This window comes from Xyrauchen texanus, chromosome 8 (genome assembly GCF_025860055.1).
Source record: "Xyrauchen texanus isolate HMW12.3.18 chromosome 8, RBS_HiC_50CHRs, whole genome shotgun sequence".
Classification (NCBI taxonomy): Eukaryota; Metazoa; Chordata; class Actinopteri; order Cypriniformes; family Catostomidae; genus Xyrauchen; species Xyrauchen texanus.
Window position 1 is genome coordinate 33,119,560 of NC_068283.1, and position 23,081 is coordinate 33,142,640.

Here is a 23,081-nt window from a genome sequence, read left to right on the forward strand (position 1 = left end):
TTTCAAGGGACAAAGACATCACTTTAAATGGTCTATAAATTCTCCTCCCTGCCCATGCATAACGAATACAAATCGGCTAAAACACAAGAAGATGAAAGTGAAAGTAGAGATTTACTGTATAGTAAAAAGGACTTAAATATGGATCTGTTTCTCACTCACACCTATCATTATCTCTTCAGAAGTTTTGGATTTACCCACTTGAGTCATATGGATTACATCTAATGCTGCCTTTATGTGCTTTTGGAACCTCAGCATTTTGGTTCCCATTCACTTGCATTGTGTGGACCTACAGAGCTGAAATATTCTTCTACAAATCTTCATTAGTTTTTAGCAGAAGAAAAAAGTCATACGCATCTGGGATGGCATGAGGGTGAGTAAATGATGAGAGAATTTGCATTTTTTGGGTGAACTATCCCTTTAAAACGGAACAGAAACTTCTGGCTTATTTCTTTTTCATTATTATTATTTTATGTATGTATTTATTTATTTTTGTACACGTTCGATGTCAACTGCCCCAAAGAATTGAAGAATAATTCCTTCTTTTCGAAACGGACCAAACATGTGTTATTTGTTTGTATTTTTTTTTTTACTTTGAATGCGTAAGGCTCTCGTTGCCGTTCGTAGAGAGATGCGACCCGCAGGAAACAGCAGGGCAAGTTTCAGCACCGAACTGCTGGACAGCTCCCACACAGAGCGCCTTCAACGTCTTGTAGTACTGCAGTTCCCCCACACGAGGCGCCAACGAGATTAACACACGCCACTAAAAAAAATACCCTCAAACCAACCACACATTGACAGTCAACGCGTCAAGCATACGGGTAGGAACTGGTATCTGTATCTGTTTCACTCACCTACAAGCCTGCCTGTAGGCCTAAACGGACTTGAAAACGAATTACAATATACTGAACTGACACCGAATGCAACTGATTGTTTTTTTTAGTGGACAGGCAACAATCGTTTTATTTAACCGGGGTTTGATTGGGACACGAACAATTAGCATTAACTGTGAGCGCGTGCAAATGTTTATTTAAAAGCCATTTGACGCACCAAGTTGTGGTATTTTGGATGGGGCTGGATTAGTGAGAGACGGAGCATCGCGCTAGAAACGCAGCAGCAAGAACGAGGCTTAGAGACAAAAACACACTAAATACAGTAAGACACCTCCTGGATTTGTTTTGACGACTATAAAACAGAGACGGCGTTTTGCGGGTGCGTATATTTTTTGCTTCCCTCTGACTGGTATATATACAGTATATATTACAGATTATACAGATATTTTGGTGAGCCCTTTCCCTTGCGCAACAGCCACCTGTATACAGTAAATGGCATGGATACGTTTATGAAATCAATGCAAACAATTTATATTCATCCGATCTTGCTGTTAATCAGAAATATGCGAGTTTATCCAATCTAGACGGTTTGCTGATGCGTTTTGGGGGGAAATGGGCGTCTTGCGTCATAGGGAAAGGATGAGAGGAGATGTTTTTGAGAGCATCTGAATAAATTACTAGACGGATCTGAACGCTCTGTCCGCAGTGTCAGAAACATCATATCTACATCTACCCGCATTCTCTCGCGGATCATTCTGTATGTGTGGGTACTGTATGCCAACTAACGACCATCACCAATGTGATTTTATAGAGCCGAGATCCTCCAGTTGTAATTTGCATTACGAACCCTATTTTTTTTTTTTTATCAGCATCGGCGTGTGCTGTAAATACCAAATGGGCGACCCTGGCAGCCCAGACCTGCTCTTTGCTACCTGCCTCTTGTGTTAGCGGTGACATCATTGATCAGAGAACGTGGGCACGGCTGGGGGCCATATGTCTCGTGCACTGTCAGGCCTCCAGGGCCATGGCGGGACCATAAGATTTGGTGTACCGCAATAGATCTAACAACTCTGTGAGGATATTTTGCGAGTTTTTATATGTTTGTTTTTATGGAGCAATTATGGCATATAAGAGAACTTGTACTACTTCTGAAAAAAGTAATATTTTTAGATGCATCTTATAATTAATTAATAATTGCATTCATTGTTAAAAGAAAACTGGTTAACTTCACCTTCTCTCTAAATTAACCAATTTAAGAGAATAAAAGGCCATCTAAGCACTGAAAATTTAAAGGGGTCATGACATGCCTTTTTTATGATTTTAATATGTTCCTTGATGTTCACTTAAAATGTTAGTAAAGGTTTTTTGTTTGTGTGTGTGTGTGTGTGTGCACACACAAAAAAAAACAGTCCTATATTTGTAAAACATTATCTTTCTGACCCTCTGTCAGAAACACTCGGTTTTGGTGCTGCTTCTCCTTTAAGACTATTTTCAGCAATTTTTAGCTTTCGGACACAGCCAATGAGAGTGAATCAGCTGATATGTTTTACCTCGGTAGTGTATAAGGAATCCTTGGCTAAGGATGAATGAAGAGTCATCAGGATCGCTCTGAAACTGAATGGTGACCTCAGATCCCCCAGATACGACTCTGAACCTCTCTCTTGAGCCCAGGTACTGCCCGATCACATGTGACATCAGATCATGGCCATCAGATATGGTTAGAACATCATTATGGCGTATGTTCAAACTGCAAGCAAAAGACAGGAGGTAGAGGTTTAGTTGTAATATGAAGGCTGACCAGAGATGAGTTAAAAGGATCATAATAGGGCCATTGGGTATTATTTTAATACATTCCTTTGAGGTTCACTTATAATCTTAGTAGTGTTCATGCACAAAAATTTAATTAGTCATATATTTGTAAAACATGATAATTTTTCACCCTCATTTTGACCCTCTGTCAGAAACGCTCGGTTTTAGTGCTGCTTCTCCTTTAAGAATTGACAGTAGACGGCCACTGTTATGACTGGCTCTCTGCTCTTGACTGACCTGCTCTCTAATTGCCATCTCACTGCTCACCACTACTGGGCGGGTTACAGAAGTAGTAAGGTAAAGTAGGAGTTGATGTGCGGTTGTGGAGGCGGTCTTCCACAGTGTGATATCACAATCTGGAGGAAGCAGAGAACGAGTTGTTTTAGTAGCTTGGTGTCAACAAATGCTCTTTTTGCAGTGAGAAAGACGTTTTGAGTTCTGAAACTTACAGTGTGTTTTAATAGTACAATGATCTCTTTGATGTAAAAACATCAAGGAAAAATGTATTCCTCATGTCATGACCTCTTTAAGATCAACTTTTGACTTACAAACGTTTACTTGAAACCTCTTCTATTTAGTCTTAGATCTTTCCATTTTACCCTTCTTTCTTACTGTTTTCCTTTCTTTCTCTTGTTTGCTTGCGCTCAGGCTGTCCTCTCATATTAAATAATGGTGTCCACAGTTCTTGCTGTGACACTGTCTGTCACACTGCTGCACCTGGCTTCAGGTAACATGTTCATTACTGTGTGAGTGTGTGTGCTTTTCTATGTTTAGCTATTTACGCAAGGTGAATGAACTTAGTATGCCGATCATTTTTTATTAAATAATTAAACAGAAAGGAATAAGGCTTGACAGATATCTTGGTTACTCCTTGCCCTTATAGGTGCATCTTTAGGGATGCCAGATACTGAGGCTCCACCCACCATGACCTCTAGTCCCCGCCCCATGGGAGAACTCCTCCATGCTGCACTTCTGAGTAAGGAGTACCTTGGACACACCCCTGGAAGCAGAGGTCAGTCCATCCTAAAAAACAAGTTACTTCCTTTACTTTACAATAGTGGTGCTCAACTTGTGGGTTGTGACCCAACAATGTTCCCTCTAACATTTATTCTTGCTAAGCAAATCCCATTTATATTTGGCAGAACCTTTGGTCACCTGATCAGAAAAAAAAAAAAAAAAAAAAAAAAATATATATATATATATATACTGGTATACCAATACCAGTAAAATGTCACAATTTTTGATATTTTAAATTCAATACCACAGTCAGTGTTTTTCTTTAATATAGATGTTTGATTAATATTAACAACTAATTAGACAGCTACAGATCTGTTAGGCTGCATTAGTGTGTTTACAGTCTTATGCATAGATCTGATATTTTGACACATACCACATTCACGTAAGACATTAGTGACTGTTTATAATCAATCGCAAGATGGGCATTGACCATGAAGCACATTTAACCATTCAGGCACGCAGCCGCATTTCCGCATTCATCGATTGTGCTTGAGTCTCACAGTAAATGTGGTAGGTGTATGTTTTGACTCAGTAATGTGTATTTCCACCTTGTTTACACACAAGATTTCACTCAACGCTTCAGCTTCATAGTGGAAAAAAATGATATTCATATGGACTCCAGATGAAGTACTGAGAATGCATTTAGCTCTGATTCATGAAAATCTCTAGGTTTTCCCACACACTTGAGTCTGCCATCTGCACACATTTGTTTTTCTGTCTGCACAGGAGGAACATCATTTCAGTTTTGATACTGTTATGGCTAGTCACTTGAAGTCCAATGTAAAATCTGAAACAATCCGGAAGCAAAACCATTTGAGCACCACTGTTCTACATCATTTCAATAAAGAACCATTTCAGCGTTATCACTGCTGAGCCACATGAATTTTTTTATTTTCATCTGTGATCCATACGCACAGGTACTACCACCAACCCGACCCAGGCTGTCCCATATGTCAGAGAATCAGAACCCGCCTCGACAGTGATGTCACCAGGCATCCTCACTACTGCAGTGACCTCATCGGCTGCACCTCAAGCTGGCCAATCAGGTTTAGGGAGTGGTGTGACATCATCGCCAGCTGAAGAGGAGACCACAACCACTCTGATTACTACAACAACAATTACAACAGTGCACACACCAGGTATCATATCAAACAAAGAATCCCTTCTAGCTCTTTTCAAAGATTTTCAAACTAAATTTCTAACTGAAAATGTTGACTATATCGAGACAAAATAAAATTTCAGGGACATTTAAACTAATATGACGGATGAAATAGACCATGATGGAAATTGTAAATCTCAGTCCGTCACATATTTGTAGCGCAACCTCTGTGTGTTACTTGTAAAGCTGGCACTTGGAAAAAGCAACAAATAATTGAATTGTCAACAGAACGCAATAGGAAGTGTGGTCAAGGATAGTTTTTTCTTCATACAACTAAAGCAAATGCTTTCATTCTGAAACCACTGAAATTTGTTCAGCAGGATACTAATCATTAGTTTTTTACATTTATATTGACAAATTGTTTTTCTTAGTTGTGAAGATTAAAGTAAGCTTAAAATATTGATGTTGAGTTTAAGGTTACAATTTAATCCAGATTCTTCAACAGATTCATTCAAACTCGTACTGCCTGTAATGGACTTGGTCTTGAGTACGACTCGGCTTCTTTTGGACTCAAATCCAACACTAAGTTTTAGCATATGTTTATGTAACGGGAGCCAGCTGGTAGATAGCTGTTCAGTGTGTAAACCTCACTCTCCTGACCTCAAGAGGTGCACTAGCAACTGACACTAGAGGCTGTAGCCTTTAGCCTCCTTGTTAGTGCACCCGCCTCCCACACCGGAGACTTCGGTTCGAGTCCCGTTTGGAGCGGGGCGACCAGGACCGGTTACAATGGTGCCGTGACCCGGATGGGAGTGAGGTTTAGGGGGGTGAGTGTAACGGGAGCCAGCTGGTAGATAGCTGTGCAGTGTGTAAACCTCACTCTCCTGACCTCAAGAGGTGCACTAGCAACTGACACTAGAGGCAGTAGCCTTTAGCTTCCTTGTTAGCGCACCCGCCTCCCACGCCGGAGACTTCGGTTCGAGTCCCGCTTAGAGCGGGGGGAGCAGAGCCGGTTACATTCAGAAAAGGCAAAGATTCAGACCATCTGTATTTTTTTTTTTTCCTAAATAAACATTTTAATTAGTCAGTGGCAAGTTGTCTTTACAATGTATGCTTTAAATAATCTTATTGTATTTTGCATCGCTCTCTGTTTCTCCAGTGCAATGTAATGCCAGCCTGTCAGGAATGGAGGGAATAGTTGAGTCCCCTGATCCTCTCTCCTACTCATCTGCCTTTTCCCCACTGGAGTGCACCTACAGTATCACTGTTTATCCTGGATATGGTGTTGAGATACAGGTACAACAGCCTCACCAACTCTATAGTTTTCATTGTAACCTCAGATAGCCCCTCTGAAGGTCACCATGGTTACTGGCTGTTAATATAACTGATGCAGCTTGTTGGCATTTCCATGGGCGATATGCACTTGATAGAATCTTGGTGAATATTCTCATTAACTGTTGTTATGGCAACACTACACTACTTGTCTGTCTTAGGTTAAGAAGGTAAACTTGTCCAAGGAGGAGTCACTTACCATTCTGGAGCTAGGTAGGGCAGTGCCAGAGCTTTTGGCCAATGAGACGGAGATGAGTGAAGGTCAGGTGATTCGTAGCTCAACCAATCAAGTGCATATTCACTATAAGAGTCTGAAGCAAGCGAATCATGGGGTATTCAGCTTTCGCTATGAAGGTATCTCTCTCAGACTGGCTGTTTTTAAAGGGATAGTTCACCAAAAGTGGTTCCAATATTTTATGACTTTCTTTCTTCCATGGAACACAAAAGGAGATGTTATTCAGAATGAAGGCCTCAGTAACAGTTCATTTTCATTTTATGGAACAAAGATGCAATGATAATGGTGACTGAGACTAACATACTGCATAACATCTCCTTTTGTGTTCTGTGAAATAAATAATAAATGTCATACAGGTTTGGAATGACATGAGGGAGAGTAAATGAGGACAGAATATACATTTTTGGTTGAACTATCCCTTTAATAAAGAATACATTTATATGTTTTGACCTGACAGGAATAATAGTATCTTCTAATTTTTCTAACACTTATTCCAGCGTTCCTTTTGTCCTGCTCATTCCCCATCTCCCCTGAGGGTGGTGGAGTGACTGTAACTGATATTCACCCTGGTGGTCAGGCTCACTTCCATTGTGATCCAGGGTTTGAAGTCAGAGGTCATGAGGATGCAATCTGTCTGAACTCCAGCCGACCCAGATGGAGCACCCCAGAACCCCAGTGTATAGGTGGGTAATTTTATATATTTTTTCACTTTCATGCAGGAACAGTCAGTATATCCTTTATTTTACATATATATATATATATATATATATATATATATATATATATATATATATATATATATATATATGCAACTGAACCGACTGAACCTACTGAACCGACCCATCAGCCTTGGGTACCAGGGCCACCAGGCAGGACCAGTCATTATGGGATTCCTTGATTACCCCCACTATCTTGAACTACTATCGCCAATGCCACAGGGACCTCCTATCACTAAAGTTTCAGGAGATTAAGGTGGTATGTCTGCCATGCTCCACTCCTATCCATTCGTATTACCTCATATTCGACATCCCCAACCAGCTGTGTTACCTCAAAGGGTCCTTGCCACTTTGCCAGTAATTTAGAGCTTGATGTGGGTAGTAATATGAGTAATTTATCTCCTGGTGTCAACTTGCAAAGCCGAGTACCCCTGTTGTACAGCTGAAATTTACGTTCTTGAGCCTGGAGCAAATTTTCCTGTGTTAACCGTCCCAGTGTGTGGAGTATTGCTCTCAGGTCAAGAATATTCTGAATTAAATCTTTGCTCCCGCCTTCCAATTTTCCCTCAGGATGTCTAAGACGCTGTGAGTTCGGCGACAGTATAAAAATTAAAAAGAGGAAAACCCTGTTTAGGCTTGCCTGCGAACAATATGGGAGCCATTTATCCCAATTCCTTGCATCCTTGTGAATGAATCTACGAATCCTGTTCTTAAGGGTCTGAATAAATCGCTCAACCAGCCTGTCAATCTGTGGATGGTAGACCTGATACAAATTGATTTAATTCCTAATCATTTGTACAGTTCGCAAAGTGTATGTGTATCTTGTTCAGATAGGATCTCTTTCAGAATCCCAACTCGGGAAATATTACAGAATTGTGCCTCCGCAACATGATTTGCTGAGATGTTGTGAAGCGGCACAGCTTCCTAGTATCGCATTGCGTGATCCAGGACTAACACAAAGTGATGCCCCTGTGCAGATTGCTCTAATGGCCTGACGAGGTCCATCAATTCAGAATAGGGTGCAATGGCACTTTTGGGTTGGCCGGAAGATTCACCAGCCTGGCCAATAGAAACAGGCAATGAAACGATTAGTTTTTGTCTTGTTCTAAATGTCCCATCATAGGATTACAATGAGCCACCAGGAATAGCATTTCAGGACGGTTCTTGGTTATTTACAACTGGGTTGTATCCTCTTTTGTCTGGGTGTCCTGCATCACCCGATACAACCCGCCCATTAAAATCATAAGGGGTAGGATAGCTCAACGTTAGGCTGAAGCCATTGATCATCAGTCGCCCTCACGTGATCGAAGGCGTGCCTGAGGGTGTAGTCACGGGACTGCCCCAGAGGGAAATCCCCAAGGAGAATTCCACGGAGGTCTGGGAGGGTGAGGTTCTCCATTTCCTCTGCACACACATGCACATACCTCACCCTCACCCGGTGTGATGCATCCAAAGCATCACCTTATACCAAGCATTGATGAATTGCAGTTTGATTACAGGCTGATTCCACCAAGGCTTGATATGTACCCCCTTGGATACTCACCTGTGTCCAGTATGTCCCAGCTTGATACCCCGGCAGATGGTCTTCTGGCAGTTGAATGGCCTGGTCTAGTGATACTGGACGGTGGCACTGGACCCATTCCACGGTTCTTCTCGGCAACTGGGTGATGGCTTGTTCCAGCACCACAAGATCTACCACTTCATCTGCCTTATGCTCCTCTGCCAGGAGCCACCGGTGACAGGTGTCAAGGAGTGGCTGGGCGAATGCGATCGGGTGGCCAAGCTCGCTAAACATCAGCGAGCGAAAGTGCTGTGTGTTGTTCCGGACTTCGTTCGACCCATTGCAAGATGACTCGCTTCAAGTCCTGATACCCTAGGAGGTTGGCGACTGGGAGTTGTTGTGTGGAATATATATATATATATATAGACATATATTTCATGTTGTGAACCTTTGGTTTTATAAATCCTTATTTCTGTTGCTCTGATGATGAAAATAAAATTGTGGCTGCTTAGCAATATTGATTTGATTTAATGTTAATGTTTATATCAAGCCATCTTCAATGTGTGTTTTAAAGCTGTATCTTGTGGAGGATGGATCAGAAATGCTACTGTGGGCCGCATCCTCTCTCCAACACTCCCCTCTGTGAGTAACCATAGCACTGGCAGTAACCTGAGCTGCCATTGGCTGCTGGAGGCCAAGGAAGGTCACAGGCTCCACCTCCACTTTGAGAGGATTGCTCTTGATGAAGACAATGATAAGTAAGTGTTCCAGTTACTCAGGTGTTGTTCACTTTTGTATATTTCACGAGTTCACAGCCCTGCAGCGCACTGAGGCAAACAGATTTGGCATGCTGTCCATAATGGAGGGGCTCGAGTGCAAGACTGGGCTTGAGCTCTGAGATTCTCCACCCTGGACTATCTGACTAAAGCAGTAAATAGATAATTTTGAAATGATAATTAGTATATGTGTTATAAATGTGTTTGTGTCACATACGACTATGTTTTTTGTGATCCTATCACAAAACATTTTAGACCCCGTTTACACTTGTATTTAGCGCTGGCCATATGTGATCAGATCACCAAAAACGCATCTTAATACCAGGTGGAAACGAGGTCATAGTAGATGTAGTAATCTGATTACAGATATGATTAGATAAATTATTAGTAATCTGTAGCTGTTGTGGATTACATTTTTGGAGTAAATTACCCAACACTGCCTCCTCTCTCATTCTTATACCTAGGTTGATTGTACGCAGTGGGAATAGCTCTACAGCTCCTCTTCTCTTCGACTCAGATCTGGATGATGTTCCAGAGCGAGGCTTTGTGAGTGAGGGAATGTATCTCTATGTGGAACTCACCGCGGACTCCTCCAGCATCCCTCTGCTACTGGCGCTCCGCTACGAGGGTAAGACACTTAAAGTGAAAGACAGACACTGGAGGTTAGACATACATCTATATAGAAAATGCAATGAAATGTACCCATTTCTGATATAGATCCACTGATATCCAGTAGCAATTTTGCTTGGAATAAAAGTTGTATATGTGGGTGATTTTTGACCCTGGGTCACTCATGTCAAAAGCAAGAATCACTGGACCAACACATACACCATATATACATAATAAATATCATATATATATCTGCATATTTGTACATATCATTTTTGATTGATCATCTATTTTTTAGCTGTCTTTCTTTTTTTTTTGCGTAGGTTACCAGAATCACCACCAGAATTAATCTGATCTGAAACTGGAAGATAACATAGAATCAAAATATATGGGCATTTGTTTGCATGTGTATGGGAGAGGAAGGGAAAATGCATACATGAGCATGGGGGACACTGATAGCAACTGACATAAATGTAGGGAAAAGATATATTAGAGACATACAGTATAAGACATAAGATATATAAGTGTTGTGGTTCAATGATTAAACAAAATGTTTATGTATGAATCATCCTGAATTAACTGATGAAATATAGATTGATGCATTGTCCTTTGATTTTGGCCAATGGAAGCTTTTGTTAGTGGTTAATTCATAATTTACTTTTCCTTTGTGACCCTATTTTATCAGCATATTTTCAACACCAGTCACCCTTTTTTGTATTGATGCAAGGCAACTATTTTAAAAGTTTCAATAAATAATTCCACAATCGTTTTGCACTTTTATATCTTGGTTCTTTTGCTGTGATTTCCAATGCTAAATAATGTTCTATTCTTCCCCTTCTCTTCCAGCCTTTGATGGAGAACACTGTTATGAACCTTACCTGCCTCATGGGAATTTCAGCAGCAGTGACATCACCTTCCCACTTGGTACCATAGTAACCTTCTCATGCTCTCCTGGATTCGTCATGGAGCAGGGGTCTGGAGTTATGGAGTGTGTGGACCCCAGTGAACCTCACTGGAATGAGAGTGAGCCTGTCTGCAGAGGTATGAAAACTTGTTTTTTTTTTCATACAGTATTTGCCACACCTATTTCAGGGTTTCCACACTTTTTGACTAATTCATTTCCATGATTGTTCCATTACTTTTCCATTCATTTGTGATTACTGGATGAGGATTTAAAAATAATTTTAAAGATTGCACTGCCAGGCTATCTCTATTGAATGATTTCTTTTTTAATCTTTAAAAGTGATATACTGTAGAGATTTCCTGTTGTTTGGCTCTGTATAGGTTTTATCATTTTGCAAGCTTTCTCTTATCCCAAACCTCAGTTGTAACATTATGGTGATTCAAAGTTAAATAAAAAAACCTGCTCAGCACATTTAGGCAATTTCAGGATAATTCTAGGATTCTCACATTTGACCTGCTGGGGCTTCCATGAACTACAATTTATTTGATTGCTCAGGGCTTTCCTGCTGAAAAGACCAGAATGCTACTTAACACACTGTTGACACAGGACACAAGCAGTGATTTGTGTTGTGTCAAATGTAAAACGCGGCCATTATAATCTATGATGCTGTCTACTCTGGATGCCCCATTCTAGTTTTGACGTGCTGCAGAGCCACTTTATTAACCCATCTATCTTAAATTAAATATTTTACTTAACAAATATCATACAGTATGTGTGGATTTATTTTGTTATATATTGAAATAACTTCTGACTATTGCCTCAAAGTCAGCTCATGATGTTGTTTGTGTCTTCTTGGCATAGCTCTGTGTGGCGGGGAGCTGACAGATTCAGTGGGAACAGTGTTGTCTCCTGACTGGCCACAGAGCTACTCTAAGGGGCAGGACTGTGTGTGGCAAATACATGTCAGCGAGGACAAGCGCATTGAACTGGATGTACAAATGTAAGTATTTGTCAAGTTCAACTCTAGAATCTATTTTAAAGGGTTCATGAAATGAAAAATCTAATTGTATTGATCTTTTAACAAATGAGTGGTCATTGTATTATAAAAACCTCCTGTAAGTTTCAGAACTCAAAACATCCTCCTCACTGCAAAAAGAGCATTTGAAACCAATCTGCCAAAATGACTCATTCTCTACTTCCTCCACATTGTGATGTCACACTGTGGTAGACATTTGCATCTGGCCACATCCACAACCGCACATCAACTCCTACTTTATCTTATTACTTCTGTAACCCGCCCAGTAGTGGTGAGCAATGAGGTGGCAAGCAGGTCAGTCAAGAGCAGAGAGCCAATCATAACAGTGGCCGTTTACTGTCAATTCTTAAAAGAGAAGCAGCACCAAATCTGAGCGTTTCTGACAGAGGGTCAAAATGAGGGTGGAAAATTATCATGTTTTACAAATACATGACTAATAAATTTTTTGTGCATAACCTTTCCTAATATTGTAGCTGAACCTCAAGGAATGTATTAAAATAATATAAAACGCATCTCTGGTCATCCTCTACCTCCTGTCTTTTGCTTGCAGTTTGAACATACGCCATAATGATGTTCTAACCATATTTGATGGCCATGATCTGATGTCACATGTGATCGGGCAGTACCTGGGCTCAAGAGAGAGGTTCAGAGTCGTATCTGGGGGATCTGAGGTCACCATTCAGTTTCAGAGCGATCCTGATGACTCTTCATTCATCCTTAGCCAAGGATTCCTTATACACTACCGAGGTAAAACATATCAGCTGATTCAATCTCATTGGCTGCATCCGAAAGCTGAAAATTGCTGCCTCCGGAGATGGTATATTGAAGTAGATTGGAATCAAGGCACATCCGAATCCAGTGTTTGTGTCACATCCTGTCTACTGAGATACCTTCTTCTGGTCAGTTTTTGAAAACAAGCATCTTTACGAGGTGCCATCATACATACAGTAAATCACTGCCTGTGAAGTCAATGCCTGATTGGGCACTGAGGAGTCAAAGCAGCTGCTTAAGCTTTCGGACACAGCTCTGCACCAAACCGATCATTGGTGATCACCAGCGGGTGTATGCTGGTTAGAAATCTTGCTGTGATGTCACTGCGACATATGTGAAAAATACATTGCGACTTTTTAGAGCCAGGCGCTGCTGTTACTTTCTCCCAGCTGCACAAACTATAAGCATGACGGGACGATATTTGTCTTTGATCTCACTTTTGGCTTTTTCTCACTTTTTCTCAAGAAGTGAGAACTGTCTGACTTGACAGCACTTATTTCACTCCTCCCCTGACTGCTGCCCCCTACTCTTGTCTGCTTTCAAGGAGAGGCGATTGGCATCTCAAACAAGCCTTTTATCTTTTGTAGTTTAACAGTGTATTGTGATGTCATTTCCACCCATTTCTTGCAGATGTGGAACCTAATGACACATGCCCTGCCCTCCCTTCTATCGAGTTTGGCTGGAGCAGCTCCTCCCACCCATCTCTGGTCAGAGGCAGCGTTCTGACCTATCAGTGTCAACCTGGTTATGACATTGTTGGCTCTGACATCATTACCTGTCAATGGGATCTCTCTTGGAGCAACACCCCTCCCACCTGTGTAAAAAGTGAGCGGAGCTATATTTATCTTTTTATAGTTGAAGAAAATAAAGTCTGTGGACCCACCAGCAGGTCTGTGGAGAGGCTCTATATGGCAAGCCATTTTATCACTTAACTCTTAATTCCCTGGATTCACAAGTTATGCATATGTGGTATAATTTGAAAGATTAGAATCTGAACTTGTTGGAGAACTCCATCACTTTTGCATTTAGTTACAAAAAAATTTTTAAAAATTATATATTTATTTAAATTATAATTTAATTTTACTATATTAAAAGTCCAAGTATCTAGCCGAAAACATACTTGATAGGCAGTAAAAATGTATTCACATTAAATTGTACTTAAGTATTAAAAAAGTAAAAAGTATCTTTTTTTCCTAGCTAGAATTAAATAAAGAGATGAGATTGTATGAGAGGATGTTGTTATGGTGCTTTCACACTAGCACTTTTGGTATGCACCCAGGGTGTAATGACGTCAAAGTTCGATTTGTTTGGATAATGTGAACGCTGTTTTCCGAACTCGGGTGCGCACCCACTTGAAAAGGTGGTCTGGGGTACAGTTCATTTGAACTCTGGTACAATTTGCTGCTGATATGAATGGAATCATACCAAATCGTGGAAGTGAACTAATTGCGTCTTTGTAAGCTCACGATAGCGATTATTATGGTATAATACATTTCTCATACCTGCTTGTGTCCAAATACACCGCCTTCAGAGAGCAGCTCACATTCTTCACATTTCTTCCAATAAATGCACGTGCTCACTGCAGACAAACAGTAATATTCATCACATCATTACAAATTCAATGCATCTGCTGGAGACAAACACAAGTACTTTTCTGTGCATGTAAGTTATCATGGTCAATCCAAAGAGACAAACTTTAATACTTCACTTAACACAGTGATGTCTTCTCGAGTTGTTACCTAGATACAGTGGCAAACAGCAGCCACTTGTACTCATGTTGATGATGTAATCAGACCATGGTTTGGACCCAAATAATATAATGTGAACACAGAGCAGCGCAGGCAGCGGGAGGGGGAGGAAACTAACTTGGGTTTGGTCCAAGCAATCGAACCAAGTGTGAAAGCACCCTTACATTCAATTGTTTTGTTAAGTTGCCAATTTACTCTCTCCGACGGCTCATATGTCTCCCAGAGTGGCATTCACAACCTAGTCAAAGAATCATGTTACAATAATGGGGCCTGTTGTAGGTAACATAGCAATTTCCATGTGAAATGAACACTTGAGCTGCTAAAACAACAATTACTTTTATTCACTTTCACACAAATCATGAGTAAAAAAAAATAATCAAATGAAGCTTTGAAGAAAGTGAGTAATGTTGTTTGTTGGTTTTGTGAATTGTTTTCTGAGGTTTTCTACCAAACCATACTGTTATAGCAGACGGATTAATTAATTTTACAATTCTAAATAAAATTAATAATTAATATTTACTCAGATTCCATTCTTTTTATTGTCATTATTATAAGCATTATCGTAGCTGGTTTTATAGTTATTATAATAAATAGTTGCCTAAAAACAACAATAATAATTCAGCAAATAGTGAGTAGAAATTCATAGATGTGATTTAAAAATTAAGGCAAGTGTAGAAATGAATGACATGTACACATTTAATTACTAAAGCTTGTATTTGCAACGTGAATGATAATTGTTTACATCCTAACTGTCCAATCTGTAGACGTTGCAGGTGCTTAGAATAATGTTTAGGACAAAAGCATCAGTGTTTCTCACTTCATGCTAATTTTTTTAATTAATACATCACAACGTATCATTAATGCATCACATACGGTCTATTCGTATACAAATATTTCAACGTATCAGAAGCTCAAATCAGATCCAAAATTCGGCCTCTGCAGATGGTTGGAACTCAACACAGCTGCAGTGCGACACTCGATTTGAAATGACTGACCTCTGGTCTGTCATCTGTCATTTGATGGTTGCAGCGAAAAGGTGGAAAAGGAGTAAAAAAGTTAAAATAATTCTTTGGAAATGTAATTAAGTAAAAGAAAAAGTATTCCTTTTAAATTGCACTTGAGTAAAGTACAAATCCCCAAAAATAGTACTTAAGTAAAATACGTAATAATTTTTTACTCAATTACTCTATACCCCTGTTGATCAGTTTACCAGTTGACTATTAGGATAATTGATCGCTTTATGGATTTATTGTTTAAAATTCTGCATACTGTCTTTTTCTCCTGGTTTTGATGCACCTCCAGTCCAGCAGTGCCCTGACCCAGGAGAGGTGGTCAATGGAGCACGCTCAGTACATCCAGAGTCTGGTTTCGCTGTAGGAACAGTGGTACGCTTCACCTGTAACCAAGGATATCAGCTGGAAGGCCCAAGCCAGATTTCCTGCCATGGCAGAGACACTGGCATGCCCAAATGGACTGACCGCAGCCCTAAATGTGTCTGTGAGTATGGTGACCATGATTTGGTTGGGCCTGGATCAACATTCCTATTAAAAAGCCAGATGTTAGGGAAAGGGTAGGGTATAACATTCTTATCAACCTATGATTTCCCTTGATTTTAGGGGTTGTTCATAGTTAGGGGTAGGACCTTTTTTAACATGAATGTCATTCCTCGTCCAACAAGAGATGTTGATTCAGGAGCATCTTGTGGGTATATTTAAATGCTTTGTGAGGCATAATGTATGTTACTATACTGCAAAACCGAAACTTTATTTTAGTGTAGAGTTTGTAGCTACTGTAATTTTAAACCAATCTGTCACAGCACAGATTATAAATCTATGAGGCCTGATGTATGTTTTGATGAAATGTGTAGTTACTGTGTTTTGCCTTTGCACAGCAGTTTCTGCCTTCAACCATACAGTGTCTCCCTTTCTATCTGTCTTTATGTGTATATTTGTGTGTGTGTGTGTTCCTTCCATTTATTTACAGTAAAATATGATCCATGCCCAAACCCGGGTGTGCCAGACAATGGCTACCAGACTCTGTATAAGCACAGTTACCAGGCAGGTGAGACTCTGCGTTTCTTCTGCTACGAGGGCTATGAGCTCATTGGGGAAGTCATCATCAACTGCGTCCCAGGACATCCCTCTCAGTGGAACAGCCCACCACCGTTCTGTAAAGGTAAAAGGAGGTGGACCAATTCAACAAATGCTGGAAAGACTTGGTGTTTTGTTTTTAAGGATTAATACTTAATATTTACTTTGTTTGCAGTGGTCTATGAAGGGCTACTGGATGATCATAAATTGGAGGGTAAAGTTGACTATCATTGCATCAGTGTTATGCATATTAATGTAATAATCTGGCCCAATATTGTCAATTATAATAAGTTATTAATTGATCCTCTGTTCAGTGTCGCAGTCCTTAGAGGCCTCTCATCAAATGCTGAGTGAGAATATTGCATTGGCTATCATTCTGCCAATCATTCTGGTCATCCTTCTAATAGGTGGGATCTACATGTACTACAGCAAGTAAGTTTGAGAGGCTTGTGTTTTTAACATCAGGAAGTAATTTGTATTCAAGACCCCATGAAATCACTTGATGAGCGCAGGTTTCCTTCCTGAGTTGACATATTTCATATAAAAACAGGAAGTTGGGGCGGAAACATATCGAAGGGCACGTCCCTTTTTTACAATAGCCAGTAGTCTTTTTTTGACATTACATCTGTGAACTATAATTTGATACTTGCTATTGCAAGTCAGAAGTACAAGTTATTAGGGCGAGGGGACTTTTTTTTTTAATTCAAGAGAAACATTTTATTGGACAGAAATGTGTATAGGCCTGTGAATGCAAGATATATCATCAGTATTTTTTGTCCATTTTCTTGGAAGAGCAAGATTGTAAATTTTAAATGCATATATCTGCTTTTAGGAGTACACACGCATGCAGATGGCCACAAAGGTAATAGATATGGACAAAAAAACAATAATAATAAAAAAAAACAATCAAACAAACAAAAAAAATCCTTTTCAACTGTTTCTTGTTTTGCTTCTCTGAGCTAAAACCTCCATCACTATCTCTTTCTCACCCTCAGTGTATGTAGGTGGCAGTGGAAACCATTGTTCTGGAAGTCTCTATCTCATACCCACTCTTACAGTCCCATTACAGTGGAGTCTGACTTTAACAACCCTCTTTATGAGGCAGGGGTAAGATTCTCATAAACTTGTAGAAGTTTTAGATTTAAATGTGTATTATATGTGAATGAATACCAACTTGAAATGCTTAGGAAGAAATAAATGGGCAAAGCACATACTCCTTATAAAGATTAAAACAGATCACTAATGGCTAGAATTAGGCTATTAGGCAATAAATGACTCACTGATTACGGTACAGAAGGACATGTACTGCAGGCATATTCTTACGTCTGCCGAGACATCACATCAGAGAGAATTCATTAATCTCAATGCGTCACATTTTTAAGCGACTAAGGCCCTAGATGATTAAAGTCAGTGGAATTTTCCATCCCGATTGCCAGTAAAGTGTGTGTGTGTGTGTGTGTGTGTGTCTTCTTCTGTTTAACTGCAGGACACGCGAGAGTATGAGGTGTCCATCTGAGGCAGGAGTCTTCTAATGTATTCAAAGTGTGGATGAATGGAAAGGAGAAGAAAAAAAGGGATACTGTTATTTTTCTCTACGCAAGACATTCATTGGTTTAATTATATTAATTCCAACACTAGCATCTCCACTCTACATAGTGTCTCTCTCTCCTCCCTCTATTGGTTCACTGATGTATGCTGTGTGTTTGCTTGTTGTTGCTTGTTTATTGGGCACCTGTGTAGTATGTTTGTGTGTTGATGTATGAGTGTGCATTATTGACTGTATATGTGCATCAAAAAGTAACAATGGAATTGTTTTAAGTACATGCATCTGCATATGCTTGCTTGGATGTGTGTGTGTGTCTATGAATGTGTAACAACAGTAATATCTTCACAGTCCGGCATGTTTTCTAACAAGGCATGTTGGGTGCCATAAAGGTATAGTTCACCCAAATATTAAAATTCTCTCATCATTTACTCACCCTCTGGGCATCCCAGATATGCATGACTTTCTTTCTTCTGTAGAACACAAATTAAGATTTTTAGAAGAATTTCAGCTCTGTTGGCCCATACAATGCAAGTGAATGGGTGCCAAAATGTTGAAGCTTCAAAATCCACATAAATCAGAATCAGAATCTTGGCTTTATTGCCAAGTATGCTTTCCCATACAAGGAATTTGTCTTGGTGACAGAAGCTTTCAGTGCACAAACAATAAAACAACAAGACAGAGATAATAAAAAATTTAATAAAATTAAAAAGCAAATAGAAAATTTAGGTATATATATAAATACATAATAAGACTATATATATCCTATCTATCTATCTATCTATCTATCTATCTATCTATCTATCTATCTATCTATCTATCTATCTATCTATCTATCTATCTATCTATCTATCTATCTATACATATGTACATACATTTACATATACAAATCTGTTATTTACTGATAGTGCAAGGGAATGTAAATGGCAGAAGAGGTAGGTTATGTTGGATAAATAGACCACGCTGTGTATTGTACATAATAATTTCTCAGTGGGGCAGTTTTAACTGTTCATGTGATGGATAGCCTGAAGTAAAAAACTGTTCCTGTGCCTGAAGTGCTCTGTAGTGCCAGCCAGAAGGCGACAGTTCAAAAAGGTAGAGTGCTGAGTGAGTGGGGTCCAGAGTGATCTTTCCAGCCCCTTTCCTCACTCTGGCAGGTGGCAACCAACAATCCGAACTGTCCTTTGTAGTCTTCTGATATCCGATTTCATAGCTGAACCAAGAGCAGAGGACTGTCTCAGTGACTGCTGATTAGAATTGTATCAGCAGCGCCTGTAGCAGGTTGAACTTCCTCAACTGGTGAAGGAAGTACAACCTCTGCTGGGCCTTTCACAATGAATGTGGGTCTCCCACTCAAGGTCCTGTGAGATGGTAGTGCGCAGGATCCTGAATGACTTCACTGCTGCCACAGTTCTGTTCAGAATGGTGAGCTGGGTCATTGTTGGTGTGTTCCTCCTAAAGTCCACTATCATTCACTGATTTGAGTGTGTTCAGCTCCAGGTTGTTTTGATTGCACCAGACAGCCAGTTGTTCAACCTCCTTTCTGTATGCAGACTTATCGTCATCCTGTATGAGGCCGATGACAGTGGTGTCATCTACAAACTACAGGAGCTTGACAGAGGTGTCCTTGGTGGTGCAGTCATTTGTGTACAGGGAGAAGAGTAGTGGGGAGAGCACACATCCCTGAGGGGGACCAGTGGTGATCGTACAGGTGCTGAAGTGAATTTTCCCATTCTCACTAGCTGCTGCTTGTCCGTCAGAAAGCTGGTGATCCACTGACAGATAGACATGGGAACAGAGAGTTGGTGTAATTTAGTCTGGAGAATAGCTGGGATGATGGTGTTGAAAGCCAAACTGAAGTCCACAAAAAGGATCCTTGCATATGTCCCTGGTCTGTCCAGATGTTGCAAGATATGATGCAATCCCATGTTGACTGCATCATCCACAGACCTGTTTGCTTGATTTATGGGATCCAGAAAGGGTCCAGTGATATCTTTCAGGTATATTTCATGGCCACAGACGTCAGTGCGACAGGTCTGTAGTCATTAAGCCCTGTGATTTTGGGTTTCTTTGGGACAGGGATGATTGTAGAGCATTTGAAGTAACTGGGAACTTCACACTGCTCCAGTGATCTGTTGAAGAGCTGTGAGAAGATGGGGGCCAGCTAATCAGCAGAAGATTTTAAACAAGTGGATAAAACACCATCTGGGCCTTGTGCTTTCCTTGTCTTTTCCAGAAGACCCAGAACACATCCTCTTCACATATCTTCAGTGCAGGTTGAGTGCATGAGAGGGGAGGAGGGTGGTTGCAGGAGGTGTTAATGTTTGTGTGAAGTGAATGTCAGAGCGGGTGTGGGGTGTGAGGTGTGACGTGTGAGACTGGACTTTTTAAATCAATGGTTAAACACATTCAGGCCATCAGCCAGTTGTTGGTTCCCTACAGTGTTGGGGGATAGTGTGCTGTAGTTAGTAATGTCTTTCAGGCCTCTCCACACTGATGCAAGGTTGTTAGCTGAATTTCTTTTGCAGTGCTGCACTCTTGTGGAGGAATATAAGCATGCATCAGAATAAACAAGGAAAACTCACGTGGCGATTAGAAAGGCTTACAATTGATAAAGAGCACTTCCAAATTAGGACAGCACATCTTCTTTAATGTTGTTACATCTGTAGACCAACTTTCATTGATCTAAAAGCATGTTCCACCACCTCTCATTTTCTCCGTTAACTCTGAACAGCTGGAAGCCTAGCAGATGTAACGTGCTGTCCGGAACTCAACCAGGTTTCTATGAAGCACAAGCCAGCAGAGTTTGAAAAGTCCTTGTTTGTACGGGTGAGGAGATGTAGTTTGTTCCTTTTGTTAGGAAAAGGGTGGAGATTCGCAAGATGAATACTTGGCAGCACTGTTCGAATGCAGCGTTGTTGGAGCTTGACCAACGAGCCGGCTCGCTTCCCTCTCTTGCATATCATAGCGCGCTTGAACAACACAGCTGCGCCTCTGACTAAAATGTCCAGCAAAACGTTAGAATAGTCAAAAACTGGAAAAAGATTGTCTGGTATGTGCTAACGAATGATCGGCAGTTCGTCCCTGGTAAAACTGATTGGAAAAAAATTACTAAACACATGACAAACAAACAAAAACAACAAAAGAATTGGAGAGCTCCACACCGAAGCTGCCATCCACAGGCCATAGAAAAGAGGGAATAAAGAGAACATAAAAGTAATCCATATGACTCCAGTGTATAAATCCATGTGTTCAGACATGATATGATAGGTGTGTGTGTGTGAGTAACAGATCAATATTTAAGTCATTTTTTGTCATATATTCTCCTCCCTGCCCAGTAGGGGGTGATATGCATGAAGACTGTAAATCACCAAAAACAGAAGAAGGAGAAAGTGAAGGACAAAAGACTTAAATATTGAATTGTTTCTCACCCACACCTATCATATCACTTTAGAAGATATGTAGTTAACAACCAGAGTCTTCTGGAGTACTTTTATGTTGCCCTTATGTGGATTTTGGAGTTTCAAAATTGAAAATTTTGGCACAATTCACTTGCATTGTGTGGACCTATAGAGCTGAGATATTCTTCTAAAAATCTGCGTTTGTGTTCAGCAGAAGAGAGAAAGTCATACACATCTGAGATGGCATGAGGGTGAGCAAATGAAGACAAATTTATCATTTTTGGGTGAACTAACACTTTAAGGACTATAAACTTGCCAAAGAGAAGACTGCAGATTTAGAGAGGGATAGAAAAGGTGAGTGACAGAGAGAAAGAGAGAGAGAGAGAGAGAGAGACTATCACACAGGGAGTAAAGAGAGACAAAGTACACAAAATATATAATCTGAAACTCAAAAACTATACTCTCATGATCACATATTTGTATACAGAGACACGCCTACACATGCACACACACAGGAACATATTGAATGTAAATATTTTGATTGAATATTGAAGCTTCTGTATACAAAACTGATTCAGTGCCAAAATACATCCCATAATGTGACATCACTTCATGTTTCACTGGTTGCCATAGTATTCCCCACATTATTATGTAATAATGAGGACAATGCCAGCATTTCATATTGTTCTTTGCTGTTTCTTAAGAATCTATTTCTGCTTGATGTTGAATGACCATGTTTCAGAGGAGCGGAATGCCCTCTCGCTTACGGCACGCGACGATTGTATATTTTACCGCTTCAGCTTGGGATTCATGATCAATTAATTCTACTTACTGTCATTGTTACCAGAGTTGATGTTGTTGCATAGGCACTATGTCGAGAAACATATATACAGAAAAAAAAACTGCTTGCTGTGATGCAGTAATCGAATTGAAATGCTTTTTATAAATTGCATTTTCTTTTCTTTTATCTCATAGTTTCTTGTTAATATGCAGAGAGTTTTGTCTTTTTCACTGTGCCATTACTAAAGCCCATGTTGTGGAGGGCTTTCTCGCATTCTAGTATTACTTGATTGTTATTTATTTATCAACATTATATACTTGGTATGAAGACATTATTTATTTGCTGAGATTTACGATTAAATAAAAGTCTGTTGGATGGTGAGCATGTGTCTAAATGTGTCATTTGTATTTACATTTTATTATTAATACATGTTGGCAGATATATTGATTAAAAAGAAACTATCATTTACAAAGCTACTTTTAATTAATTATCAACTATAGCTGTTTAACTTGATTCAAATTATGTAATTTTGATTTGGCAGAGTGAACTTGCTCTTCTTAAGGTGGCTAGGAGTAATTTGAATGTGGACCAAGTTGAAGAGGACATTAGGCCTACCGGTTCACCTCTTAAAGGGATAGCTTACCGAAAAATTATAATTTACTCAACCCAGTGTTGCTCAGACGCTTTATGGCTTTGTCTATTCTGTGGAACACTAAAGGTTTTTTTTTTTAAGTATTCTTTCTGCTAAACACACACACACACACACACACACACACACACACACACACACACACACACAATCACTTTGTGTGATAAACAGAACGATTTTAAGTCGCTATTCGCTATCAAATTAAAATTAAATAATTAAACTCTGTCAATTTAA

General features: G+C 39.9%; 1 protein-coding gene across 5 annotated transcripts; it reads left to right on the top strand.

Moving 5' to 3' along the window:
• Positions 1-785: 785 nt before the first annotated feature.
• On the top strand, positions 786-22,579 carry LOC127648446 (seizure protein 6 homolog). Of its 5 annotated transcripts, none has more exons than XM_052133121.1 (20): positions 786-818; positions 3,288-3,366; positions 3,523-3,651; positions 4,574-4,795; positions 5,915-6,051; positions 6,249-6,441; positions 6,820-7,005; positions 9,114-9,297; positions 9,780-9,943; positions 10,771-10,965; positions 11,690-11,828; positions 12,415-12,611; positions 13,266-13,460; positions 15,686-15,880; positions 16,367-16,558; positions 16,649-16,687; positions 16,788-16,905; positions 17,306-17,335; positions 17,469-17,580; positions 17,960-22,579. In XM_052133121.1, exons 2-20 carry the CDS (start codon positions 3,309-3,311, stop codon positions 17,987-17,989), a joined length of 2,715 nt encoding a protein of 904 aa, XP_051989081.1. In that variant the 5' UTR covers positions 786-818; positions 3,288-3,308; the 3' UTR covers positions 17,990-22,579. The 5 variants fall into 5 exon arrangements, with proteins under 5 accessions (XP_051989081.1, XP_051989079.1, XP_051989083.1 ...); XM_052133119.1 differs by lacking the exon at positions 786-818 and adding an exon at positions 832-1,209; XM_052133123.1 differs by lacking the exon at positions 786-818 and adding an exon at positions 832-1,152.
• The last annotated feature ends 502 nt before the right edge of the window (positions 22,580-23,081 follow it).

What these genes read in the sequence shown, in the direction of transcription:
- LOC127648446 (XM_052133121.1), top strand. Translation starts at nt 3,309, where the DNA reads ATGGTGTCCACAGTTCTTGCTGTGACACTGTCTGTCACACTGCTGCAC. An exon ending in GAGTGAGCCTGTCTGCAGAG is followed by an intron (nt 10,966 to 11,689) that starts GTATGAAAACTT and finishes TTCTTGGCATAG; the next exon opens with CTCTGTGTGGCGGGGAGCTG. An exon ending in CCGCAGCCCTAAATGTGTCT is followed by an intron (nt 15,881 to 16,366) that starts GTGAGTATGGTG and finishes ATTTATTTACAG; the next exon opens with TAAAATATGATCCATGCCCA.